The sequence below is a fragment of the Oncorhynchus nerka genome, linkage group LG13 (assembly GCF_034236695.1).
Source record: "Oncorhynchus nerka isolate Pitt River linkage group LG13, Oner_Uvic_2.0, whole genome shotgun sequence".
Taxonomy (NCBI): domain Eukaryota; kingdom Metazoa; phylum Chordata; class Actinopteri; order Salmoniformes; family Salmonidae; genus Oncorhynchus; species Oncorhynchus nerka.
Genome location: NC_088408.1, coordinates 78,735,326 through 78,756,574, shown reverse-complemented (window position 1 = coordinate 78,756,574; position 21,249 = coordinate 78,735,326). Strand labels below are relative to the sequence as shown.

The window sequence follows — 21,249 nt, the reverse complement described above, 5'->3', positions numbered from 1 at the left end:
GCCATTGGTTTATTTGACTAATTTTCACAATGTGCAGGGGCCGCTGGTATGTAGCTAGACACCTGCAAGACGATGGAAACTATGGCCGAACAGAGGCGGTCTGGGATGGGGGAGTTTCAAGGTGAGACGGGGTAGACAAATATACTGTGGACAAAGATAGAGAGAGAGTGAAAGACAGAGAGATACAGAGAGAAAGAGACAGAGAGCAATAGAGAGGGAGAGAGTTTTAATGTAGGGGAAAAGATAGGGCCTTCCTCAGCTCATAGGGTGTATTGATGGGTAATATGTGACGTTACATTCAATGAAAAAAATGTACATTTTTATAGTAAAATCACATTAAATATGTTGTATAATTTCCCCTCAATTTCCTTCTTTGGCTTTTATAACAATCGGTTTATTTAACATTTAATCCGATGAATCATGTTGTTTAGTTAAATAAACCATGAAGCTTTTTAATAGAGCTTATTATGTATTTGATAAAGATCTTTTGTCTTTAAACCTTGCTTGTCAGACAATTACATTTATTTGGAACAAAGCGGAGGTCATGAATGCCAAATCAATTAAATGAGGTTGTTTTAGAAACGCACAGATGACTTTGTGAATGTTATGTTTGAGTGTAGACTCATCTAGCATAAAATAGGATTAAATCAATCGGAGCAGGGTAATACCCAACAGGTGTGTCTGTGAGTTATAAACACTCCAGCTCAACCTAGAGCTTGTAACTACTAACATACTGATAAACCCTCCCAAAAACGTACAGTATCAGCATTCCAACTGCATCTCAGTACAAGGTCTATCTACAATCATTATGAATAGCCTGAAAAGCCGGACCCTAGGCAACACAGTGACTCTATTGGCACAGAGGAACTACGTCAATGCCTACGTCACTAATTTATCCACTTGAATAAAATAGCAAGATGGAAATCAGAGGTAATTTTTAACGAGTGCATTTCACAGGTGGCTCGTTTGCATCAACTACATTTATTTATTTAACCTGTATTTAACTAGGCAAGTTAGTTAAGAACAAATTCTTATTTACAATGATGGCTAGGAACAGTGGGTTAACTGCCTTGTTCAGGGGCAGAACAACAGATTTTTACCTTGTCAGCTCAGGGATTCGATCTAGCAACCTTTCGGTTACCGGCCCAATGCTCTAACCACTTGGCTACCTGCCGGCTACTAAAACCATGATAAAGGTTTTGCATGCAAACTTTGGTTTTGAATCGCGACGTTCTGGCATGTCTGCCTCGTGATTTGTTGGAATTTCAGTCCCTGGATGTTTGTTTTTTATCGACGTAGGCAGTGACATAAAGAGTCCATCATTGAAAGGGTCTGGCCCTAGTCCAGCGTTTCCCAAACTCGGTCCTCGGGACCCCAAGGGGTTCACGTTTAGTTTTTTGCCCTAGCACTACACATTGGGCTGATCAAAGCTTGATGATTAGTTGATTGTTTGAATCAGCTGTGTAGTGCTAGGACAAAAACCAAAACGTGCCCCCCTTGGGGTCCCGAGCACCGAGTTTGGGAAACCCTGCCCTGGTCACTGTGTTGCATTTTCAAGACTGCATTGTGAAGGGGGGAAAACAAGAGTTGGGCCTTCAGTGGCTGGGGGAAGCTCAATCGCTTCCTCTTGGTGAAAAGGAGCTGTTTTATATTTTCGTAAACGGTCTTCCTCTGTTCTGTTTCAAGCCTGCAGAGGATATTGGAGGGGCAGATAGCCACATCGTGATATTTTGACATTTCTCTCCGTCTCTTAAAAGCCTATCTCGCCGAGCGAGGCACAGAGGAGGACTGGAGGTTTTTATCGAGGGCCCCAGAGAGAAAGATAATTCACCAGAAAGACTTAGGGACAGGGGCCATCTCCTTCTCCTCTCCCCTGTAAAAACAAGCAGGTAGTGAACAGCTGAGGAAATGGGCCAGATATTGTCTCCCAAACGTGTGACACTATAATAAAGCCAGAGGAACACAGAAGAGAGGAGAGGGAAACAGGACCTGAAACTATTCCACATCCAATTATACCTCAGACTGATAGTGGTGCTCAGTGGTTGTGCTGTATATGACCTGTTATCAGCGATGGAGTTTAATACAGATTAATGTAAGGAGTCGGATGTGTACAGCTCATGTATGCTAATGGGGAACTAGCCATATTGTACGTTAATACATGCTAACATGTACCTATAAATATGATGTTCCAACAATGTATAATTTTTTACTACTGAACCTACGGCTTCAGTCCTCCTACAACTCCAATTCCGTATATGTCTACATCTGAATGTCTTCTTTTACGTCTCAAATGAACCTCTCTGATAAAGCAGCCTGGCAGGCATGCAACGTCAGAAACATATGTCAGGGGAAACAGCGGAGGCGTTATCTCCTATAGAAGTGGAAAACAAACTGTCAAGAGAGATTGGGTTTTTGATCTCTTAGTGCCTTGTGACAGATAAAACCACCCCCCACCTACCCGCTACCCCTCTCCTTCCTCCAGCCACAACACCTCCCGTTGGCTGCATTCGTTTCGCCCTCTCTCAGACAGGCCCCTGGTGGTTCCGAGGCCCCATTTCAGAGCCCAGAGCACCTGCTGATAAGGGCCTCTGTGCGGCCCCAGAAGTCAGAGTTGAGCGCACTCTGAGAGAACCGAGCCTCTGAATCATTCTGCCCACAAGCAGCCCAGAGGGCAGCACCATCAGATAGGACAATGTGAGACTTCCTGCCCCTGTGCACTTTCTTGCTTTTTTCTTGCTTCCTTCCTTCCCTCCCTCCTTTTCTATTTCCCTCTCTCTCGATCTTTGTTGATCTTACTCTCTCTCTTCTCTCACCCTCCCCCTGCCTGGCTATCCGTAAAGAACAGATAAAGACAGGGGGCCTTCTCCTTCCTTCCTTCCCTCCACCAGACTCAAACTGACAGCTCAAGTGAAAGGGCTGCAGCAGCTTCCGGGAGGTCTTGTTTGTTTTCATCTCTGTGAGAGTATGCAGCCATGAGGGAATAGGAATGGGACATGTTCCATTTCCATGCAGCAGTAGCACCATAAGGACCCACACAGATCAATGTCTTTTAACTTAAGCTTTGTTTGGCTCTTTAAACGCTACCTCAGCAGATACTCTTCCCCTGATTAGCAGTGACAAACCATTTATAGATGTCGTTTATTTGTTTGATAACACTGAAGCTACAATACGAATTGCCATGACACTCACAGGCAGGTCTAGTGTTGTAACGGGAGATAAAAGTCTCTCTATAAATTAGCCCTTTCATGTACACGCTTAGAAAACCAGGTTCCAAAATGGTTATTTGGTTGTCCCCATTGGATAATCCTTTTTGGTTCCACGTAGAACCCCTTTTGGTTCCAGGTAGAACTCTTTTGGGTTCCATGTACAACCCTCTGTGGAAAGGGTTATACATGGAACTCAAAAGGGTTCTACCTGGAACCAAGAATGGTTCTTCAAAGACTCCTATGGGGACAGCCAAAGAACCATTTTAGGTTTCTAGATAGTACCTTGTTTTTTTGTGTAGAGTGTAGAGGACAACATGGACAACTAGAAAGACTCACGACTGCCTCTATCAACTCCGAGCCTCATCATTAAAGCAATACTCATCAGCTTTCTGCAAATAATGATAAGTGAAAAGGATCATTAGGTTTGAAAAACACATACTGGTGTGTAGTCTGCAAAATATACTTTTAAATGGGAAAAATAGTTTCCTAGTGACAATAAATGAACCAGTGTACATTATAAAACGAATGGGCTGACAAGATTTTTTATAAACATTTTCACTTTGCACAAGAACACATTCTACATTTTCAATTCAACGGTAACGAAAGTATAGCGCTCAATGTGAAAGGAGTTATATTTCCCCTATTCATAAGATAGGCCTACATAATAACAGCTATGCTATGCGTTTTCTAAAAGGATAAGGTAGTATATTATTTAAATGTATAGTGGGAAAATTACTTTTGTGTATCAATGCAGGCACTCACTTAAAAAAAAGGCTTTTAAGCATAATGTCTGACAACTGAATCAAATGACTAGATGGCAGGCAGTTGGAGGAAGACACCTCCTCCAACACTTAAACTGCTAAACCACTGAATGGCTGCCTGCCTGCCTGGCCTGACGTGATGGATGTCAATCAAATAGGCACATTTACCCAAGGTAGAGCAAGACACTCTATGGGGCCCTGGTCAAAAGTAATGTACTACGTAGGGAATAGGGTGCCATTTGGGGCTCAGTGTCTTCCCTTCCTTCCTACAATTTAACCAGTCATTCAAGATTAATGTCCCTAATTTGATGATTTCTCCATTACTCTATTTAACATAATAAAAGTATCGAGCGGCGGAGCCATAAAGAGGGCCGTTGGAGATTGTAATTCTGCCATAAAAGTCATGAAGCATGAAAATGTCACTTACCGAGTAGCCCCGGCCTGACAGCGAGTGAGTGGAGCTCTGTAGAGAGAGAGGAGAACAGGGTTGACCTTTAGGGGCCATGAGCCAGCCGCTGACACAGAAATTATGAGGCCGCTATAGTTTAATATCAATATTCATGTTAACCTTCTGTCTCCCATGTTTTTGGAGTGAACAACAGCTCAGATGAAACATGAATACAGTATCGCACTACATAAATATACCATTCCATTGCATCACCCTTAACAACCCATCTTTCATTGATTTGTGAAAAAATGATTTAGTGGAGTGGGATAACATTTACAGTATAAGTAATGGGGAGTAGTTCAGGGTCAAAGTTGAGTTTTGTATGCATGTATGGACAATATTGAGCGATTTCAGTGGCAACAGAAATTGTATTTGTATTACATTATATTGAATTTGTATTAGGATTTTGAAATTGAATTGGATATTTTTTAATTTCTGCACTTTTTAAATCATTGAATTCATAAATGTAACTTGTATTTCATGATTTGAAACTGAGTTGAATGAATATTGCATTCAGTTTTCAAATTCAATATCAATTTAATTGAATATTCAAATTCAATGATTATATATTCAGTTTCAAAATAGTAGATATTGCATACTTTTTCTGTGTATCAAGTTTACCAACTATAATTTAAAGTTTATCAAAGTTTCATATATTCAACTTCTCAGATGCATTCAAATTCAGTTCTCCAAATGTAGTTTCTAAACCAGAGACAACATCCTAGTACTTTATCCAGCCAGGAAATGTAGAGAAGAACAGATGGAATGAAACACTCTCTGTGGTAAAAAGAAGCTTCTTGCAGTTTCTGAAGCCAATGTGAATGGTTTAATGTATTGTCTTCCTATGAATTTGTCTCTAGCATTTGAACAGTTTTTTGGCTAAAAGCTATTATGACCCCATTTCTGAGAGCCTAGACTCTCTGGAACACGAACGTGCCTTCTGTTCCCCTCACAGGCCGTGCAAGGCATGTTAGAACGTAGTGTCACAAAAAAACGCAATTTGCCCCAATAAGAATATAGTTTAATAGTCCCGTCAAAGCCCTTCTAAGGATAGCCTTTCCACTCCCTATTTAATCGTGCTCTTGTGACTGACTGGGTTCGCAGGACTGTGTTAGCCCACAGCTAAAGCCCATAGGGATGAGTTCAGGAAGCTAACAAGTCTTCAAGTCTCCAGTAAAGTTACTCATCAAAAGAGTGTGGTTCATCGAACCTCCTCAGTTACATTTCAACCCCCTTTGACCGCATATTCAGAGATCACGGCACCAATATAACTGACTGGGTTCAAATCAGGCCTACTGCTAAACAACAACCCTTTCTGTGGCAAACAGAAGCAGCAGGATCTGTGAACCCCATTTAATGAGAGTGCAACAGAGGTAGTTTGGTGATCCATGCATGTGAGGAGCAACCTTGCCTGAGACCTGAAGACGTGTTAGTTTGACTGACGGGGTTCTAACCCAGGTCTCCTGTGCGCCAGACAAGGCAACGTTTCAGGTCTCAGACAAGTTACCCAGAGTCCAATCTTTCAGGATTGGGGTCAAAATAGTTTAAATGAAGTGAAACATGCCACATTGGCTTCAGAAAATGCCCGAAGCTTCCGTTTACCACAGAGAGCAATGCTCCTCTACCTTTCCTGATTGGCAAAGTACCACAATGTTGTCTCTGGTTTTGAATCTGAATTTAAAGAACTGAATTTGAAAACCCAATCTGAATGCATCTGAAAAGTTTAATATATGAAACTTTGATAAACGTGAAATGATAGTTTGGAAACTTGATACACAGTAAATTAATGCAGTATCTACCACATTGAAACTGAACATATAAATATTGAATATGAATATTCCATTAAATGTCATTTTTAAACTGAATTTAATATTCATTCAGTTTCAGTTTCAAATCATGAAATACAACTTCAATTTGTGAATTCAATGATTCAATTTGTGCATTACAAATGAAAAAATCTTAAATTCAAATTCAAATTCAATATCCTAATATAAATTCAAAATTATGGAATTCAAATACAATTTCTGTTGGCACTGTCCATAGGACAAACCCAATAATGGTTGTCTCATTCACTTATATATAATGTCAAATACACTGATACTATATAATAACCCTGTCATGTGTATGCTGACATACAGTGTGCTCGCTTCTGTTGATAGACGAGGCCTCTGACAGGGAGAGTCCATCACTCTCTCTTTTTATCTCTCTCTCCGTCACTCACTCAGGTCACAGTCAGAATACCAATCTCCAAATCTCCCTCTCCTTCCTCTCACTCCTCTCCTTCCACTTTCCCCCCTTTATTCCTCCATTTCGATTGGCAATTTGCAGTCTCAGGAGGGGACTTTTCTGCTAGACCAATTTTGTCCATAGTACCTCCAATCCCTCCATCTCTCCCTCCCACACCTTCCTCTGCGCTTTAGCCCTCATCAGTGCCTCTGTGCCTTCTGAATCACAGTCTCAACCCCACTGTGACAATTAGGGAGGTGTCCTACTGTGAACCGGAAAGTCAGCTCTGCGGGAATCAAAAGACTATTCCCTCTCCATTCACCCCTCCTGTCCCCACCGCCTGAGATAGAGGGAGGGAGAAGGAGGGGTAGAGGTGGAGGGCAGAGGGGCAGGGCCAGCCATATATGTGGACACAAAGGGGCAAAAGCGAACAACGTACGTGTAGTGTGTGTGTGAGTGAATGTGCATGCATGCATAATGTGTGTGTGCATGTGTGTGTGACTCAGTAACAGGAGGCCAAGGCCATTTGGAATTAGCCTTACTATGCAGGGTTCATTCAAGTTGGAGCGTTTGGAGTAGAAAGAGAGGCTTATTTAAATGATAATGAGGGACAATCCATTGGATTTAGTCTTGGTGAAGAGAAGAGGGGAAGAATCCATTAAAGCAGCGTTTCATAAGCCATGGGGCTGGGATTCAGCTAAACACTCTCTCTTAAAAGCCATTATACATGGCTCTCAATGGATTTCTGAAGCGCTTAGGACTTCAAAAGGATTTAAGAACCTGCCCCAGAGAGGCAGCAGTGAGGTGGGGGAGGATAGGGGGGAGTCAGGGGGGTGTGGAGGACGCTGGCTGCGTTTTAGGGTTAACTAAACAGCCCCGGAGAACAGAAATGTTGCTAAATTCGCCCTCTAATCCTCTCCCCATTTCCACGCCCCCTCCCCGGACCCTCAAAGCCACGGCGACAAGCAGGGCGAGGCCTGGCAGTTGGTTTTCCTTCGGGCCAGACTATTGGATTTTGAGATGCGGAAACTGAAATGGGCCAATCGGGGATCGGCAGAGTGTGAATTGTGTGTGTGCGTGTAAAAACGGGGACAGCTTCCAGCATGCAGCCAGCAGCAGGCCTCCGAGCTCTCCAGCAGGAGTGGGTGGCTGAGCGGGTGAGACCCCAGCAGTACTGCCACCCTCTCTCCCCCCGCTACACTCTCTCTCCCTTCCACCCTCCCCCCTGCACACTGACACAGAAGCACAGAAAATCTCCCTCCACATTTCCCTAATCCCTGCCTGTACAACAGCTTTCTGCCGGGGACCAGCTGAACCAGGGGCTGGTCCATCAACACAAAATCCATTTGGCTAATGAATCACGGCTACAGCACAGTACATAATTAGTTAAGAACTCTTATAGCCTGGGACCACTTTGGTGTAGGAATCAAATATGAGTTATGCATTTAATGAAAATGACTGTTTGTTCTCTCACAGTGCAGAGGCAGTAGTTGAAAAAAGAAGACAGTGAAAGGAAACCCTTCCTCTCCAGCAGTGGCCAGACAGGTCTCACCCTGAGTGGGCCCAGCTCTGCTCAGAGATCCTATCTGTGGTTTAAAGAGATGGATAGCTAGGGATGGATGGCATTGCTACAGCGATCAGCGTCTTTGCACTATCTATTTGGCAGGAGATTAGGGAGACATGCCATATCTAACACCGTCGACGATTACAGCATGCAATTTGAACAGTTCCCCCGCTCCTCCTCCCCGTACCCCCAACACCCTTCACTGTCGCATTTGCCTGTCAGAACTGTCATCCGCCAGCACCCTTTTATCTGCCAAACCCAGCACTTTCTCCTGACTTTTTCATTAAAAAACAGCCCAAATTCATGAGGAATGGCAGGAGAGAGAGAGAGAGAGAGAGAGAGAGAGAGAGAGAGAGAGAGAGAAGAAGGCTTAGAAAAGGGAAAATATCATGTGAATGGGGTGGGGGAGTGTTTTTTTCTCTCTCTCCACATCTCTAGATTTTCTTTGGGAATTCTGAATAGCTTGAACAACGCATTTAGTTCATTAAAATCTTTTCTCTCCATAATTTTTCCTCGATCACTTCTTTGACTGTAGAAGTTGCAGCCCCCCCCCCACACCCTTACATCCTCCAGCTAAATGAACTGTCTGATTGAATTTACTGAGGTTTGGGAGGCCTGGTTGACAGGCATTAGTTAGGAAGCATATTCTACATTGATTTAAAATGACCCGCTTGGGGATTTTGCATAAATTCATATTACTTTTCCTGTATCTAAATTTCATTATCTCATCCCTAGCGCCAACCGACACCCTAGCTGCCTCCGTTTTCTATACCACCCACTTGTCTTTTAAATGTGCTAGCATATGGACGCACACACGGCAGTAATTGGAAAGACCTTTAACTCTTTGCTGTCCTGGTCGGCGAGGGTCAGCTACCACCTAGTGGAACAGCCTTAGGTCACATCTACATAACCATAGCAGGCTTTGAATGTCGCAGGGCATCTAGTATGCGTCCCAAATGGCACCCTAATCCCTATGGGGCCATATAGGCCCTGGTCAAAAGTAGTGCACTATATAGGGAACACGGTGTCATTTGGGATGCAATCCTAGTGTGATAGCTGTGTGTCTGTGTGGCTTGGCTAATAGTTGTCTGCTTGTCGCTGTTGATCAGGACGGTTTTCTATTGCATGTGGATTTATGACGTGTGAGTCTGGACTAGGTAACTAGATAGCCTGCTGCTGGTCTGGTCTCCTGTTAGGAGTTCTGGAGGGTCTGGGGGAGATACAGCCCTAATTAACCACGTTGTAACAAGGTAGGCAGTCATGTTGTATTTTTTTATTAACTCATGATGTGGCATGTATTGATATATTCAGCTAATGGTTTGCTTTTCTGGTTATTGCAAAACAGTTTACTTTGGCCATAGCATATTTGGAGGATTTTCCGGGATACATAACGTAGCCAGGAGGGTCTGGGGGTCTGATGGTCGCAGGGTCTGATGGTCTCGGGGTCTGATGGTCTCGGGGTCTGATGGTCTCTGGGTCTAATGGTCTGGGGGTCTAATGGTCTGGGGGTCTAATGGTAGGCTTGAACGGTATCCAGATTTGAATATTGTCATACTGTCCTTCTCTTATCCTGTGATTTACAGTATTACAGGCATAGCACACAAGGAAAGCGCAAAAAAAGCCCATTGGGTTTATTTTACTACAATGCTAACACAATTAGCACAAACTAATAGCGAAATCTCATAGAAGCTGTTAGCTAAATGCTAACGAGTGAAAAAAAAAACTATTTCAAAGACAGGCAAATCCAGCTCATAAAGTTATACAAGTATAGCTATTAGCTACCAAATTTTATTTTCGGTGAGTGTGGACATCTACAAGCAAACGGGAACGAGAGAAATTGTGCAAGTGAACAAAATTGTGATTCAGCACGTGTACATGGAGCAGAGGAAAACAAAAATATTAGTAAGAAGCACATGGAAAAAATGGCAGCTGTACAGACAACTCATTTAGAGCTCTTTGACTTCTGTCAGAAAGCCATTATAAGATATCTGATTGCAAACATTCAAGTGTAGCTTCATCACCTCATGTCTGCAGCACAACAGAGACTCTGATAGATATAGAACGCTATGGACTCACCAGCACCTGCTGTCTCCCGTTGTGCTATTTACAAACAAACACCTGACTGACTCAACTGTTCTGGGGAACTACAGTAAGTTTCATAAATGTAAAATAATGTGACAGGTGAAATGAAGAATACAACCTGCTTTATCTCCTAACGTATTGCACAAGTTGACTGCTGGTATTAACTTAAAAAGTATCTACAAATTTAAAATGTATTGAAAAACTTCAAATAAATACTGTTGACAGTAATTGAAGGCATTGAAAAGCCATCCGTGGCTTTTCCCAAATACCCCGGTATACGAGATATACGGTACACCTCCCAAGCCTATCTGGGGGTCTAATGGTCTGGGGGGTAGGACTAGCGCGTCTCTCTTACCTCACTCAGGTGCTCTTTAGACGTGCTCCTGTTGGGTCTGTTGATCTCCTGCATGGCCCCATCCTCATCCAGCCTCACCGGGCGCACCTGCAGGGCCTTGGTCTAGAGGAAAGAAACAGAGGAAGAAGCATTCGTTATTATACAGTAGAAAAATAATATGTTGTGTATTATAATGCATTATGAAGAGGGTATCCATAGAAAGTGTTACCAAACATTTTTCATAGAATAGAGACAAAGTATTGCTTTAGTAAGACTCGAGTCAAAGAAGACCAACTTGATACCACATAAAACTACACAGCAACTACAAGATACAACACGACCCAAACTCCATGTGTAATCACATTTGGCATCGTGTGGTGCATTCACACTATGGGAACCCATCCATAACACAAAGGCAAACTGGTAGCCCCATGTCTCAGGATCAGTTCATAGTTTTGAATGTATGCAAAGTAGCACTGCCAGTAACCAACATGTCTGCCTGAAAGTAATGACTTTCACATTGATGCAACACCTGTATCCAAGAACAATCTGCAGTTTATTGTTTACAATCTGCACATAGCGGATATGCCCAGTGGTGCACCACTGAATGATGAAGTTGCTTCTTTGGGTCTGCCAACTTGAGAGCATGTGTTGTTTGGTAGGGGCTAGACAGACAAGCCATGAGAGGAGCGTTGGCTTGGCAGCGACCCATATTCCTAGGACAGATGGGAGGCAGCCACACTGCCACAGTCAGTCGAGGAGGAGTAGGAGATAGGAGGTAGCCACACTGCTACAGTCAGTCGAGGAGGAGTAGGAGATAGGAGGTACATTTACATTTAAGTCATTTAGGTAGCCACACTGCCACAGTCAGTCGAGGAGGAGTAGGAGATAGGAGGTAGCCACACTGCCACAGTCAGTCGAGGAGGAGTAGGAGATAGGAGGTAGCCACACTGCCACAGTCAGTCGAGGAGGAGTAGGAGATAGGAGGTAGCCACCACACAGCCACAGTCAGTCGAGGAGGAGTAGGAGATAGGAGGTAGCCACACTGCCACAGTCAGTCGAGGAGGAGTAGGAGATAGGAGGTAGCCACCACACAGCCACAGTCAGTCGAGGAGGAGATAGGAGGTAGCCACACTGCCACAGTCAGTCGAGGAGGAGTAGGAGATAGGAGGTAGCCACCACACAGCCACAGTCAGTCGAGGAGGAGTAGGAGATAGGTCGAGGAGGAGTAGGAGATAGGAGGTAGCCACACTGCCACAGTCAGTCGAGGAGGAGTAGGAGATAGGAGGTAGCCACACTGCCACAGTCAGTCGAGGAGGAGTAGGAGATAGGAGGTCAGTCCACACTGCCACAGTCAGTCGAGGAGGAGTAGGAGATAGGAGGTAGCCACCACACAGCCACAGTCAGTCGAGGAGGAGTAGGAGATAGGAGGTAGCCACACTGCCACAGTCAGTCGAGGAGGAGTAGGAGATAGGAGGTAGCCACCACACAGCCACAGTCAGTCGAGGAGGAGTAGGAGATAGGAGGCAGCCACACTGCCACAGTCAGTCGAGGAGGAGTAGGAGATAGGAGGTAGCCACACTGCCACAGTCAGTCGAGGAGGAGTAGGAGATAGGAGGTAGCCACACTGCCACAGTCAGTCGAGGAGGAGTAGGAGATAGGAGGTAGCCACACTGCCACAGTCAGTCCACACTGCTACAGTCAGTCGAGGAGGAGTAGGAGATAGGAGGTAGCCACACTGCCACAGTCAGTCGAGGAGGAGTAGGAGATAGGAGGTAGCCACACTGCCACAGTCAGTCGAGGAGGAGTAGGAGATAGGAGGTAGCCACCACACAGCCACAGTCAGTCGAGGAGGAGTAGGAGATAGGAGGTAGCCACACTGCCACAGTCAGTCGAGGAGGAGTAGGAGATAGGAGGTAGCCACACTGCCACAGTCACTCGAGGGAGGAGTAGGAGATAGGAGGTAGCCACACTGCCAGCCAGGAGGAGTACGCCACAGTCAGTCGAGGAGGAGTAGGAGATAGGAGGTAGCCACACTGCCACAGTCAGTCGAGGAGGAGTAGGAGATAGGAGGCCACAGTCAGTCCAGCCACACTGCCACAGTCAGTCAGGAGGAGTCGGCAGGAGGAGGAGTAGGAGATAGGAGGCAGCCACACTGCCACAGTCAGTCGAGGAGGAGTCCACACTGCCACAGTCAGTCGAGGAGGAGTAGGAGATAGGAGGTAGCCACACTGCCACAGTCACTCGAGGAGGAGTAGGAGATAGGAGGTAGCCACACTGCCACAGTCAGTCGAGGAGGAGTAGGAGATAGGAGGTAGCCACACTGCCAGCTCGCCACAGGAGGAGTAGGATATAGGAGGCAGCCACACTGCCACAGTCAGTCGAGGAGGAGTAGGAGATAGGAGGTAGCCACACTGCCACAGTCAGTCGAGGAGGAGTAGGAGATAGGAGGCAGCCACACTGCCACATTCAGTCGAGGAGGAGTAGGAGATAGGAGGTAGCCACACTGCCACAGTCAGTCGAGGAGGAGTAGGAGATAGGAGGTAGCCACACTGCCACAGTCAGTCGAGGAGGAGTAGGAGATAGGAGGCAGCCACACTGCCACAGTCAGTCGAGGAGGAGTAGGAGATAGGAGGTAGCCCACCCCACCGCAGGAGCACTTCGTCCTATCAGCCCTCTACAAGCCCCTCTCTGAGGACAATGGGGACGGCTGATGGCTGCCTGTGGGGTGTAATCCATTTGACTAGCAGCCTGCTCTGGTCCCTGGTGGCCCTAGCACGTGGTGGCTAGCCTCGGTCTCCAGATCTCCACTGTCATTTAAACACATCACTGCTACAATTAACCTTCCCTGTAAATATCAATTATGGCCCCCGGCCGTGTAGAATTAAAAGGGTCATCAGCTAATCTGACAGGTCCTGTACTGAGGCGGCGTGGCGGAGGCATTGCCACCTGGCTGAGAGAGAGAAAGAGAGGCAAGAGGCTGGCCTGGCTGTTTGTCAGCCCTTCTGTATGTCTGCCCAGCGACTAGCCAAATAGACACATTTTCTTTCTAATTACCCTGCCTGGTGAGGCCCCGGTCAGGCCAGATGAGGCCTGCTGATTGGATGAAAGGTGCTAGCATGGTGTTGAGGTCAGCAGTGACAGCATGGCAGAATGGCAGAATGCTACGACAACATACTGCAATCAGGGTGCAGACAGACAGACAGGACGGAACGAAGGAAGGAGAGTGTGACCCTGTAGGTGGTCGTAATCAGGTGTCTGCCGTCATACAACTCACTCTTTCTCTACCTCTTTCTGCCTCTCCATCTCTCTTTCTCTCTGCATCTCTCTCACTGGCTGTCAAGCTAACCATTCCTTGAATCTCAAAATGGATGGTAGGCTTTATGATTATTACTTTTGTTAGGAAGAGCAGCACAAAGAACCCAGCCACCTTCCAGACAACGGGAGGAAGGGAGGGAGGGGGAGAGAGAGAGAGAGAGAGAGAGAGAGGGGGTTAGGTTCACGTCATCTTGTCAAGTCAAGTGCAGTTCACTGAGAGCCAGGGAGACAGTCAGGCACTCTGATTACTTTGTTTACCAGGCATCAGCGCTGACAAATGTTCCAGCCACAGTGTTAACACTCCAGCAGGTCCTGTAGTGGTGGATCCTCAGTCAGCAATCACATTGATTATTGATCAGAGTAGAGGGGCTAACAAGGTATCAAGCTTAACGATGCTGCCTGCCTGGCTGGCTGCCTGCCTGGCTGCCTGCCTGTTAGGAGGCTCTCTAACCTATTGTTCAGCAGGACGGGAGGAATTGATTCAGGCTTACATTCACCGCCTGTGATAGAGACTGCCGGCTCTGTTGGCCATGTCAGACTGTGATTAAGGGTGTGTTTAGTTCAGGTCCAAGGAGAGGCTTTAAACGGTTGAGATCTATCAGTATCTCTTCATTTAAAAAATTTTTTTACTAAGGGCATGTCTGAAGTGGCAGCCTATTCCCTATGTAGTGCACCACTACATAGAGAATCATTTAGTGGAAGACAACATAGAGAATAGGGTGGCATTTGGGACACACACTAATTGTTCTCTCACTAGCACTGAAGGGCAAGGCTACATTACAGAGGACTTGTGGGAGGCGCTAAAGGTCTCATCTGAGATCTGATTGGCCAATCCTGTGACAAAGATCAAGGTCAAAATGGCTCCCTGAAGCACTGAAGGATCATGGGAAGTCTTTGAAACGCACTCTGGGTAACGCTAGGGGGAATAGCTCTCTAAAGGGCCATGTTTTAGACAACGTGGAGAATTGCCAGGCGCAGCACGGGCAAGGTTAAACAGGTTGAGTTCAAGCGGCAGCGAGTGGTTCTCTGCTCCCCATTGAAGGCACTTCGCAGAAATAAAAAACTACACAAGTAACGTGTGTGTTGTACATGAATAATGCACTGGAAATTAGGCCCATTAGTCTGGGTATTGAACATGTCTGTTCTGCGGACAAACTCTCTCTGGAGGCTCTGCTCTGTGCTCTTTAATTAGCTTCAAAGGGCCCTCTAGCATCTTCATTTCTCCCAATGTGAGTAGCTGCTGACTGCCGATTTGAGCCTGCTCATTTACACTGAACTGAACTGCAGGGGTTTATAAAGAAAGGGAAAAAAACTGAGAACAAACCGCGCTTGTTGTGACATTAATAAAAACAGCAGTGTTTCAGTGAGTCTGACATAGTCCATTCACGCTAGGCTAAGCTACTGTAGGCTAGGTTAATCCGCCTCTCCCCCATGTCGATCAACCTGCAGTCAGCCACCCGCCGGCAGGGAGGCAGGCAGGGAGCTGGTGGCTGCTGGGGGATGCTTTGTTGTCATGCTCTTTCTTCTCACCTTGCAGGCCAGCCATTTCAGGGCCTCCATGTCAGAAGGATCTCAACCGTCCTGCTCCAATTAGAAAGCTTTCAGCCCCTCAGCACCTCTCCCTCTCTCTCCTCATTCTCCTCTCCCCGCCCTTTCTTCACCTGTCAGCTGTAGTCTGGGAGGTGGTGCTTCAGCCTCATCCCGGTGTCAGTCCTTATTACCCTCCTCCAGACCTGGACATCCTCCTGGCTGTTTCTCTACCTTCATCTCCTCTCTTCACAGCTCCTCTCTGCTGGCTGTGGGGCTGTGGAAGGGCTACGGTCGGCAGGGTGGACAAAAGGAGATGCAGGGGAGGAATAGGGCGTTTGCCAGGATACAGATCCTTCCTCTAATTTGTTCTGAAAAGTGTCCTGCGCAAAGGACCCTCACCCCCATTAACCCAACGAGACGCAGTGAGGGAGAAAGACTCTGCTGCTGGGGGATGGGGAGGAGAGGAGGGAGGGGGAGGTGGTGTGGCCCAGCCCAACAATGCTATGCATCAGGCAGGCAGCAGCAGAGAGAGGCACCTCAGTGCCGCAGAGCACCGGCTCAATCTATCTGTTCATTATTCCCTGCCAGGCTGGGGCACAGACAAGTGCACTTTAGGGCCACAGGCCAAATTGATTCATCTGCCTTCATTTTCTTCAGGCTCAGAAGTGGCAGCTGCTAGGAGGCAGGGGAAGGAAGGAGAGCGAGTGGTATAGGAGTTCCTGGCTTTGTTCCTCCTCAGCTCAGCAGCCCCCGACACGTCGCTTCTGCCTCCTCCTCCTCTCACCCCCCAACCCATCCTCCTTCAACATTACATCCACCTCCGTCCTACTGCAATGGTAACAGCCACAACACTCAAAGTCCCAGGCAAAAAAATTGCCCAAGGACAAAGTAGTGGACTTACTGCCGGTCCCAGTGTATCCATTACGTGTCTTAATCATGTATTATTCATCCACCTCGTAATAAATGACCACATCAAAAGGGAACGCATAAACTCCCATAACTCTCTCTGGATACAGTGCAGTCAGTCAGGAAGGACTACATCATTTTTGCGAGTGGAACAAATATGAGCTTGTGAAATTGCAACAAGATGGCGTTTCTATTCTTGGCAGTGACACCGGGATAAGAGAAGACAGTCACTCGCCAGATTAAAATAACACAGGCAGAATACACAAATGAGCTGTAGCACATAAACAAATGAACAAGAACAACCCACCAGCCAGGATGTGTTAGTGTGAAGATTATATACCACACATAGATAGCTAAGTAGGAGGCCTCCTCCCTCCTCATCCTCCCACATCCCCCTCCTCCTCCACCACACAGTAACAAACAAGTCAACCTTAAAAACCACAAACGCCCATTGCCCTAATTCAGCGTTCCCCCTCAGGAGAGATCCCACTGGCCCTGTCTGTAACAGATGAACAGTAGAGTGGAGCCTCATCTCATCCCTGCAGAGCTCTCCAATCACTCTCACCATGTGTCTCCTGGGGGAGAGAGGGGAGCTAAGAGAGGAGAGAGCCCAGGGGGAGGGGAGCTAAGAGAGGAGAGAAACCAGAGGGAGGGGAGCTAAGAGAGGAGAGAGCCCAGAGGGAGGGGAGCTAAGAGAGGAGAGAGCCCAGAGGGAGGGGAGCTAAGAGAGGAGAGAGCCCAGGGGGAGGGGAGCTAAGAGAGGAAAGAGCCCAGAGGGAGGGGAGCCAAGAGAGGAGAGACCCCAGGGGGAGGGGAGTTAAGAGAGGAGAGAGCCCAGGGGAGGGGAGCTCAGAGAGGAGAGAGCCCAGAGGGAGGGGAGCTAAGAGAGGAGAGAGCCCAGAGGGAGGGGAGCTAAGAGAGGAGAGAGCCCAGAGGGAGGGGAGCTAAGAGAGGAGAGAGCCCAGAGGGAGGGGAGCTAAGAGAGGAGAGAGCCCAGAGGGAGGGGAGCTAAGAGAGGAGAGAGCCCAGAGGGAGGGGAGCTAAGAGAAGAGGGAGCCCAGAGGGAGGGGAGACACACCTGAACATGGACTCATCCCTCAGTACCTCTCCCAGGGGCCTTACGCTCTCCCCAAACACCTCCCACCCTACCCCCAATCCCCCAGCAACCCCTCTGCCCCTCCCAACTCTGCCCGCTCACCTGCCAGGGTCATTAAAAAACAATGTCTGCCCTGCACTGATAACCACACAGCCCCCAAGGACGCACACACGCACGCACTTGCACCCGCGCACGAGCACACACACACTCCTTATCCCAGGGAAGCATTTATCAGTACTACTAACAACAACAATTAGGCCAATGATGTTGAAATGGTAGTAATGATATTAGAAACGAGAGCAAGAGCAATCCTCAGAATTTGTGTTCTCTTCATTACCCGAGTCAACATCAGCGGCAAATTATGCAGATCTATCCTTCTCTCTCTCCCTCTTCAACCCCCCTCTAAAATACACAGGCTTTGATTCCGGCATACATTGTTAGTGTTGAAAGTAGGAGCGTGTTTTGCAAATGGTTACGCATGCTAATGAGATACATTCAAATCATTCACTTCACTTTGTGTTGTGTTGTTGTTTCTATTTGAAGCTCAGCTTAATTATTTGTAAGTCAAAGTTCCCTCAACTTAAAAAATAAATGGAACATTCAAAGAGAGAAATAAATAAACAGCTGACCTCTGGGTTTGACAGCATTACCCTACACCTTCAATGGTCCAGATATGTTTTCTGACTCTTTTTCTTTCTTCTTACATTTTGTATTACTTGTTATTGTTGGACTGTATTTGGCATTTGATTCTTGATTGATATTGTTATTGTGCTGCATTGTAGAGGAGAGTTAGCAAGCACTGTACCGTGTGCACGAGACCAATACACTTTGATTCGATTTTGATTTGATGTTTCAGAAAGACAGGTATTCTTTGATGTAGTTTGTTTTCTATATGATTCGATATCTTCATAGAGAAGATGAAGGCAGCAGGCTATTAGAGAAGATCTACAAATAGAACATTTTAAATATACAGTCACTGCCATGCATAACGTAGTAGAAAATGTCATTACTAGAAAAGATGCCAAATGCATACGAGACACACTCATTAGAGTGGGTTGGTTGTATAGATACGGTCTCTATCTATCTATCTACATTACATGACCAAAAGTATGTGGACACCTACTCTTGTGGCTTCCACTCAGCCACAAGAGCATTAGTGAGGTCAGGCATTGATGTTGGGCAATTAGGCCTGGCTTGCAGCCGGCGTTCCAGTTCATCACAAAGGTGTTCGATGGGGTTGAGGTCAGGCCTTTGTGCAGGACAGTCAAGTTCTTCCACACCGATCTCAACTAACCATTTCTGTATAGATCTCGCTTTTTGCAGGGGGGCCCTGTCATGCTCAAATAGGAAAGGGCCTTCCCAAACTGTTGCCACAAAGTTGGAAGCACAGAATCGTCTAGAATGTCATTGTATGTTATAGAGTTAAGATTTCCCTTCACTTGAACTAAGTGCCTAGCCCGAACAATGTAAAACAACACCAGAACATTATTCCTCCTCCACCAAACTTTACAGTTGTCACAATGCATTCGGCAGGTAATGTTCACCTTGCATCTGCCAAACGCAGAATGAGGGAGAGCTCAGTTTGTTGTTTGGAAAGTTTATTGAAAAGTTTCTTAGTAGCTAGCTAACTTTTGAGTTTGGATCCCGTGACATGGTTGGCATCAGTTGCTGGGACTACAACTCTCTGTTCAGTGATTCTGCCAACCAAGGCTGGGTCTAAGGAGCTATTTGGCATAGCAGCTAGCTTGGTTTTCTTGAGGGCTTGAACGCAGCCCGCGACGGGGTTAACCTTGAGGCTGGGACCGCGGATTGTCCCGGGCTTGTGACTGTCTAGATCCCTGCTGTTTGTTGTTGTTTTCAATCTTCCCAGTGACCTGCCCTGTCTGGAACTGTGAGGAGTAACAGTGTAGCCTACGTTGCTACCATGACAAAGACCAAAGCCAGCAGGAGTACCGTTGAGGACAGTGGTGTCTCTCTATCACAGGTGAAGGACCTTTAAAAACAAACAAAAATAGTTCCACAAGCAGTTGTTACAACAACAAGAAAATAGCTTCAAGGGTTGTGTCCAAATACTAAGTCAACTAATAAAATAATTGATGATCTGACCAGTGAGGTCCAGGACCTGAAGAAGAGTTTGCAGTTCTTCCCGGGTCGGCTCGATGAGTTTAAACAGGAGAACGGCAAGATGCCAGCAATCTGTAAGTCATTGAGAGAGGACATAAGTTTTGTATGTGAATCCATGATAACAATGACAGAGAAATCCCATTATCTCCAGGGACAATCAAGGCAGAACAACATGGATGTGGACAGAATTGCAAAATCTCTTAGGACAAAGTGAGGGAAATATTCTTGGAGAAACTGAAGATGGATCACAGGCAGATTGAGGTGGAGCGCGCCCACAGAACTGGAAAACACACCACCAGCCCAGCCGACAGGCCCAGGCTGATAGTGATCAAGTTCCTGAGCTTCAAGGACAAGGTAGCTGTCCTGGAAAGAAAGGAACTTATATCTTCCTCAACGAGGACTATCCTGAAGCTGTGCACCAGAAAAGGAAAGAACTGATCCCAGCCATGAAAGCTGCCAGAACGCATGGGGACATTGCTTACATCCACTATGACAGGCTCATTGTCCACCCTCCCAAAAGCCTGGAAAGGATGACAGAGCCAAACCTATGGGTTCGTAACTTCAACCCCGCAGCACACACACCAACTGATTAATGGACTGCTAAATGTATATTTTTTTATATTGTTTGTTTATTTTCCATTTTATGTCTAAACTACACAGAAAAGGGCTGAAAATAGCACATATTAATACAGTGCTTTGCGAAAGTATTCGGCCCCCTTGAACTTTGTGACCTTTTGCCACATTTCAGGCTTCAAACATAAAGATATAAAACTGTATTTTTTTGTGAAGAATCAACAACAAGTGGGACACAATCATGAAGTGGAACGACATTTATTGGATATTTCAAACTTTTTTAACAAATAAAAAACTGAAAAATTGGGTGCGCAAAATTATTCAGCCCCCTTAAGTTAATATTTTGTAGCGCCACCTTTTGCTGCGATTACAGCTGTAAGTCGCTTGGGGTATGTCTCTATCAGTTTTGCACATCGAGAGACTGAATTCTTTTCCCATTCCTCCTTGCAAAACAGTTTGAGCTCAGTGAGGTTGGATGGAGAGCATTTGTGAACAGCAGTTTTCAGTTCTTTCCACAGATTCTCGATTGGATTCAGGTCTGGACTTTGACTTGGCCATTCTAACACCTGGATATGTTTATTTTTGAACCATTCCATTGTAGATTCTGCTTTATGTTTTGGATCATTGTCTTGTTGGAAGACAAATCTCCGTCCCAGTCTCAGGTCTTTTGCAGACTCCATCAGGTTTTCTTCCAGAATGGTCCTGTATTTGGCTCCATCCATCTTCCCATCAATTTTAACCATCTTCCCTGTCCCTGCTGAAGAAAAGCAGGCCCAAACCATGATGCTGCCACCACCATGTTTGACAGTGGGGATAGTGTGTTCAGGGTGATGAGCTGTGTTGCTTTTACACCAAACATAACGTTTTGCATTGTTGCCAAAAAGTTCAATTTTGGTTTCATCTGACCAGAGCACCTTTTTCCACATGTTTGGTGTGTCTCCCAGGTGGCTTGTGGCAAACTTTAAACGACACTTTTTATGGATATCTTTAAGAAATGGCTTTCTTCTTGCCACTCTTCCATAAAGGCCAGATTTGTGCAATATACGACTGATTGTTGTCCTATGGACAGAGTCTCCCACCT

General features: G+C 46.0%; 1 protein-coding gene across 1 annotated transcript in view; it reads right to left on the bottom strand.

The window, feature by feature from the left end:
• Positions 1–21,249, bottom strand: part of LOC115140217 (autism susceptibility gene 2 protein-like) — a 504,463-nt gene that overhangs the window by 268,379 nt on the left and 214,835 nt on the right. The window contains 2 exon segments of the mRNA XM_029678423.2: positions 4,395–4,430; positions 10,643–10,744. Coding sequence (XP_029534283.2) covers positions 4,395–4,430; positions 10,643–10,744 — 138 coding nt within the window.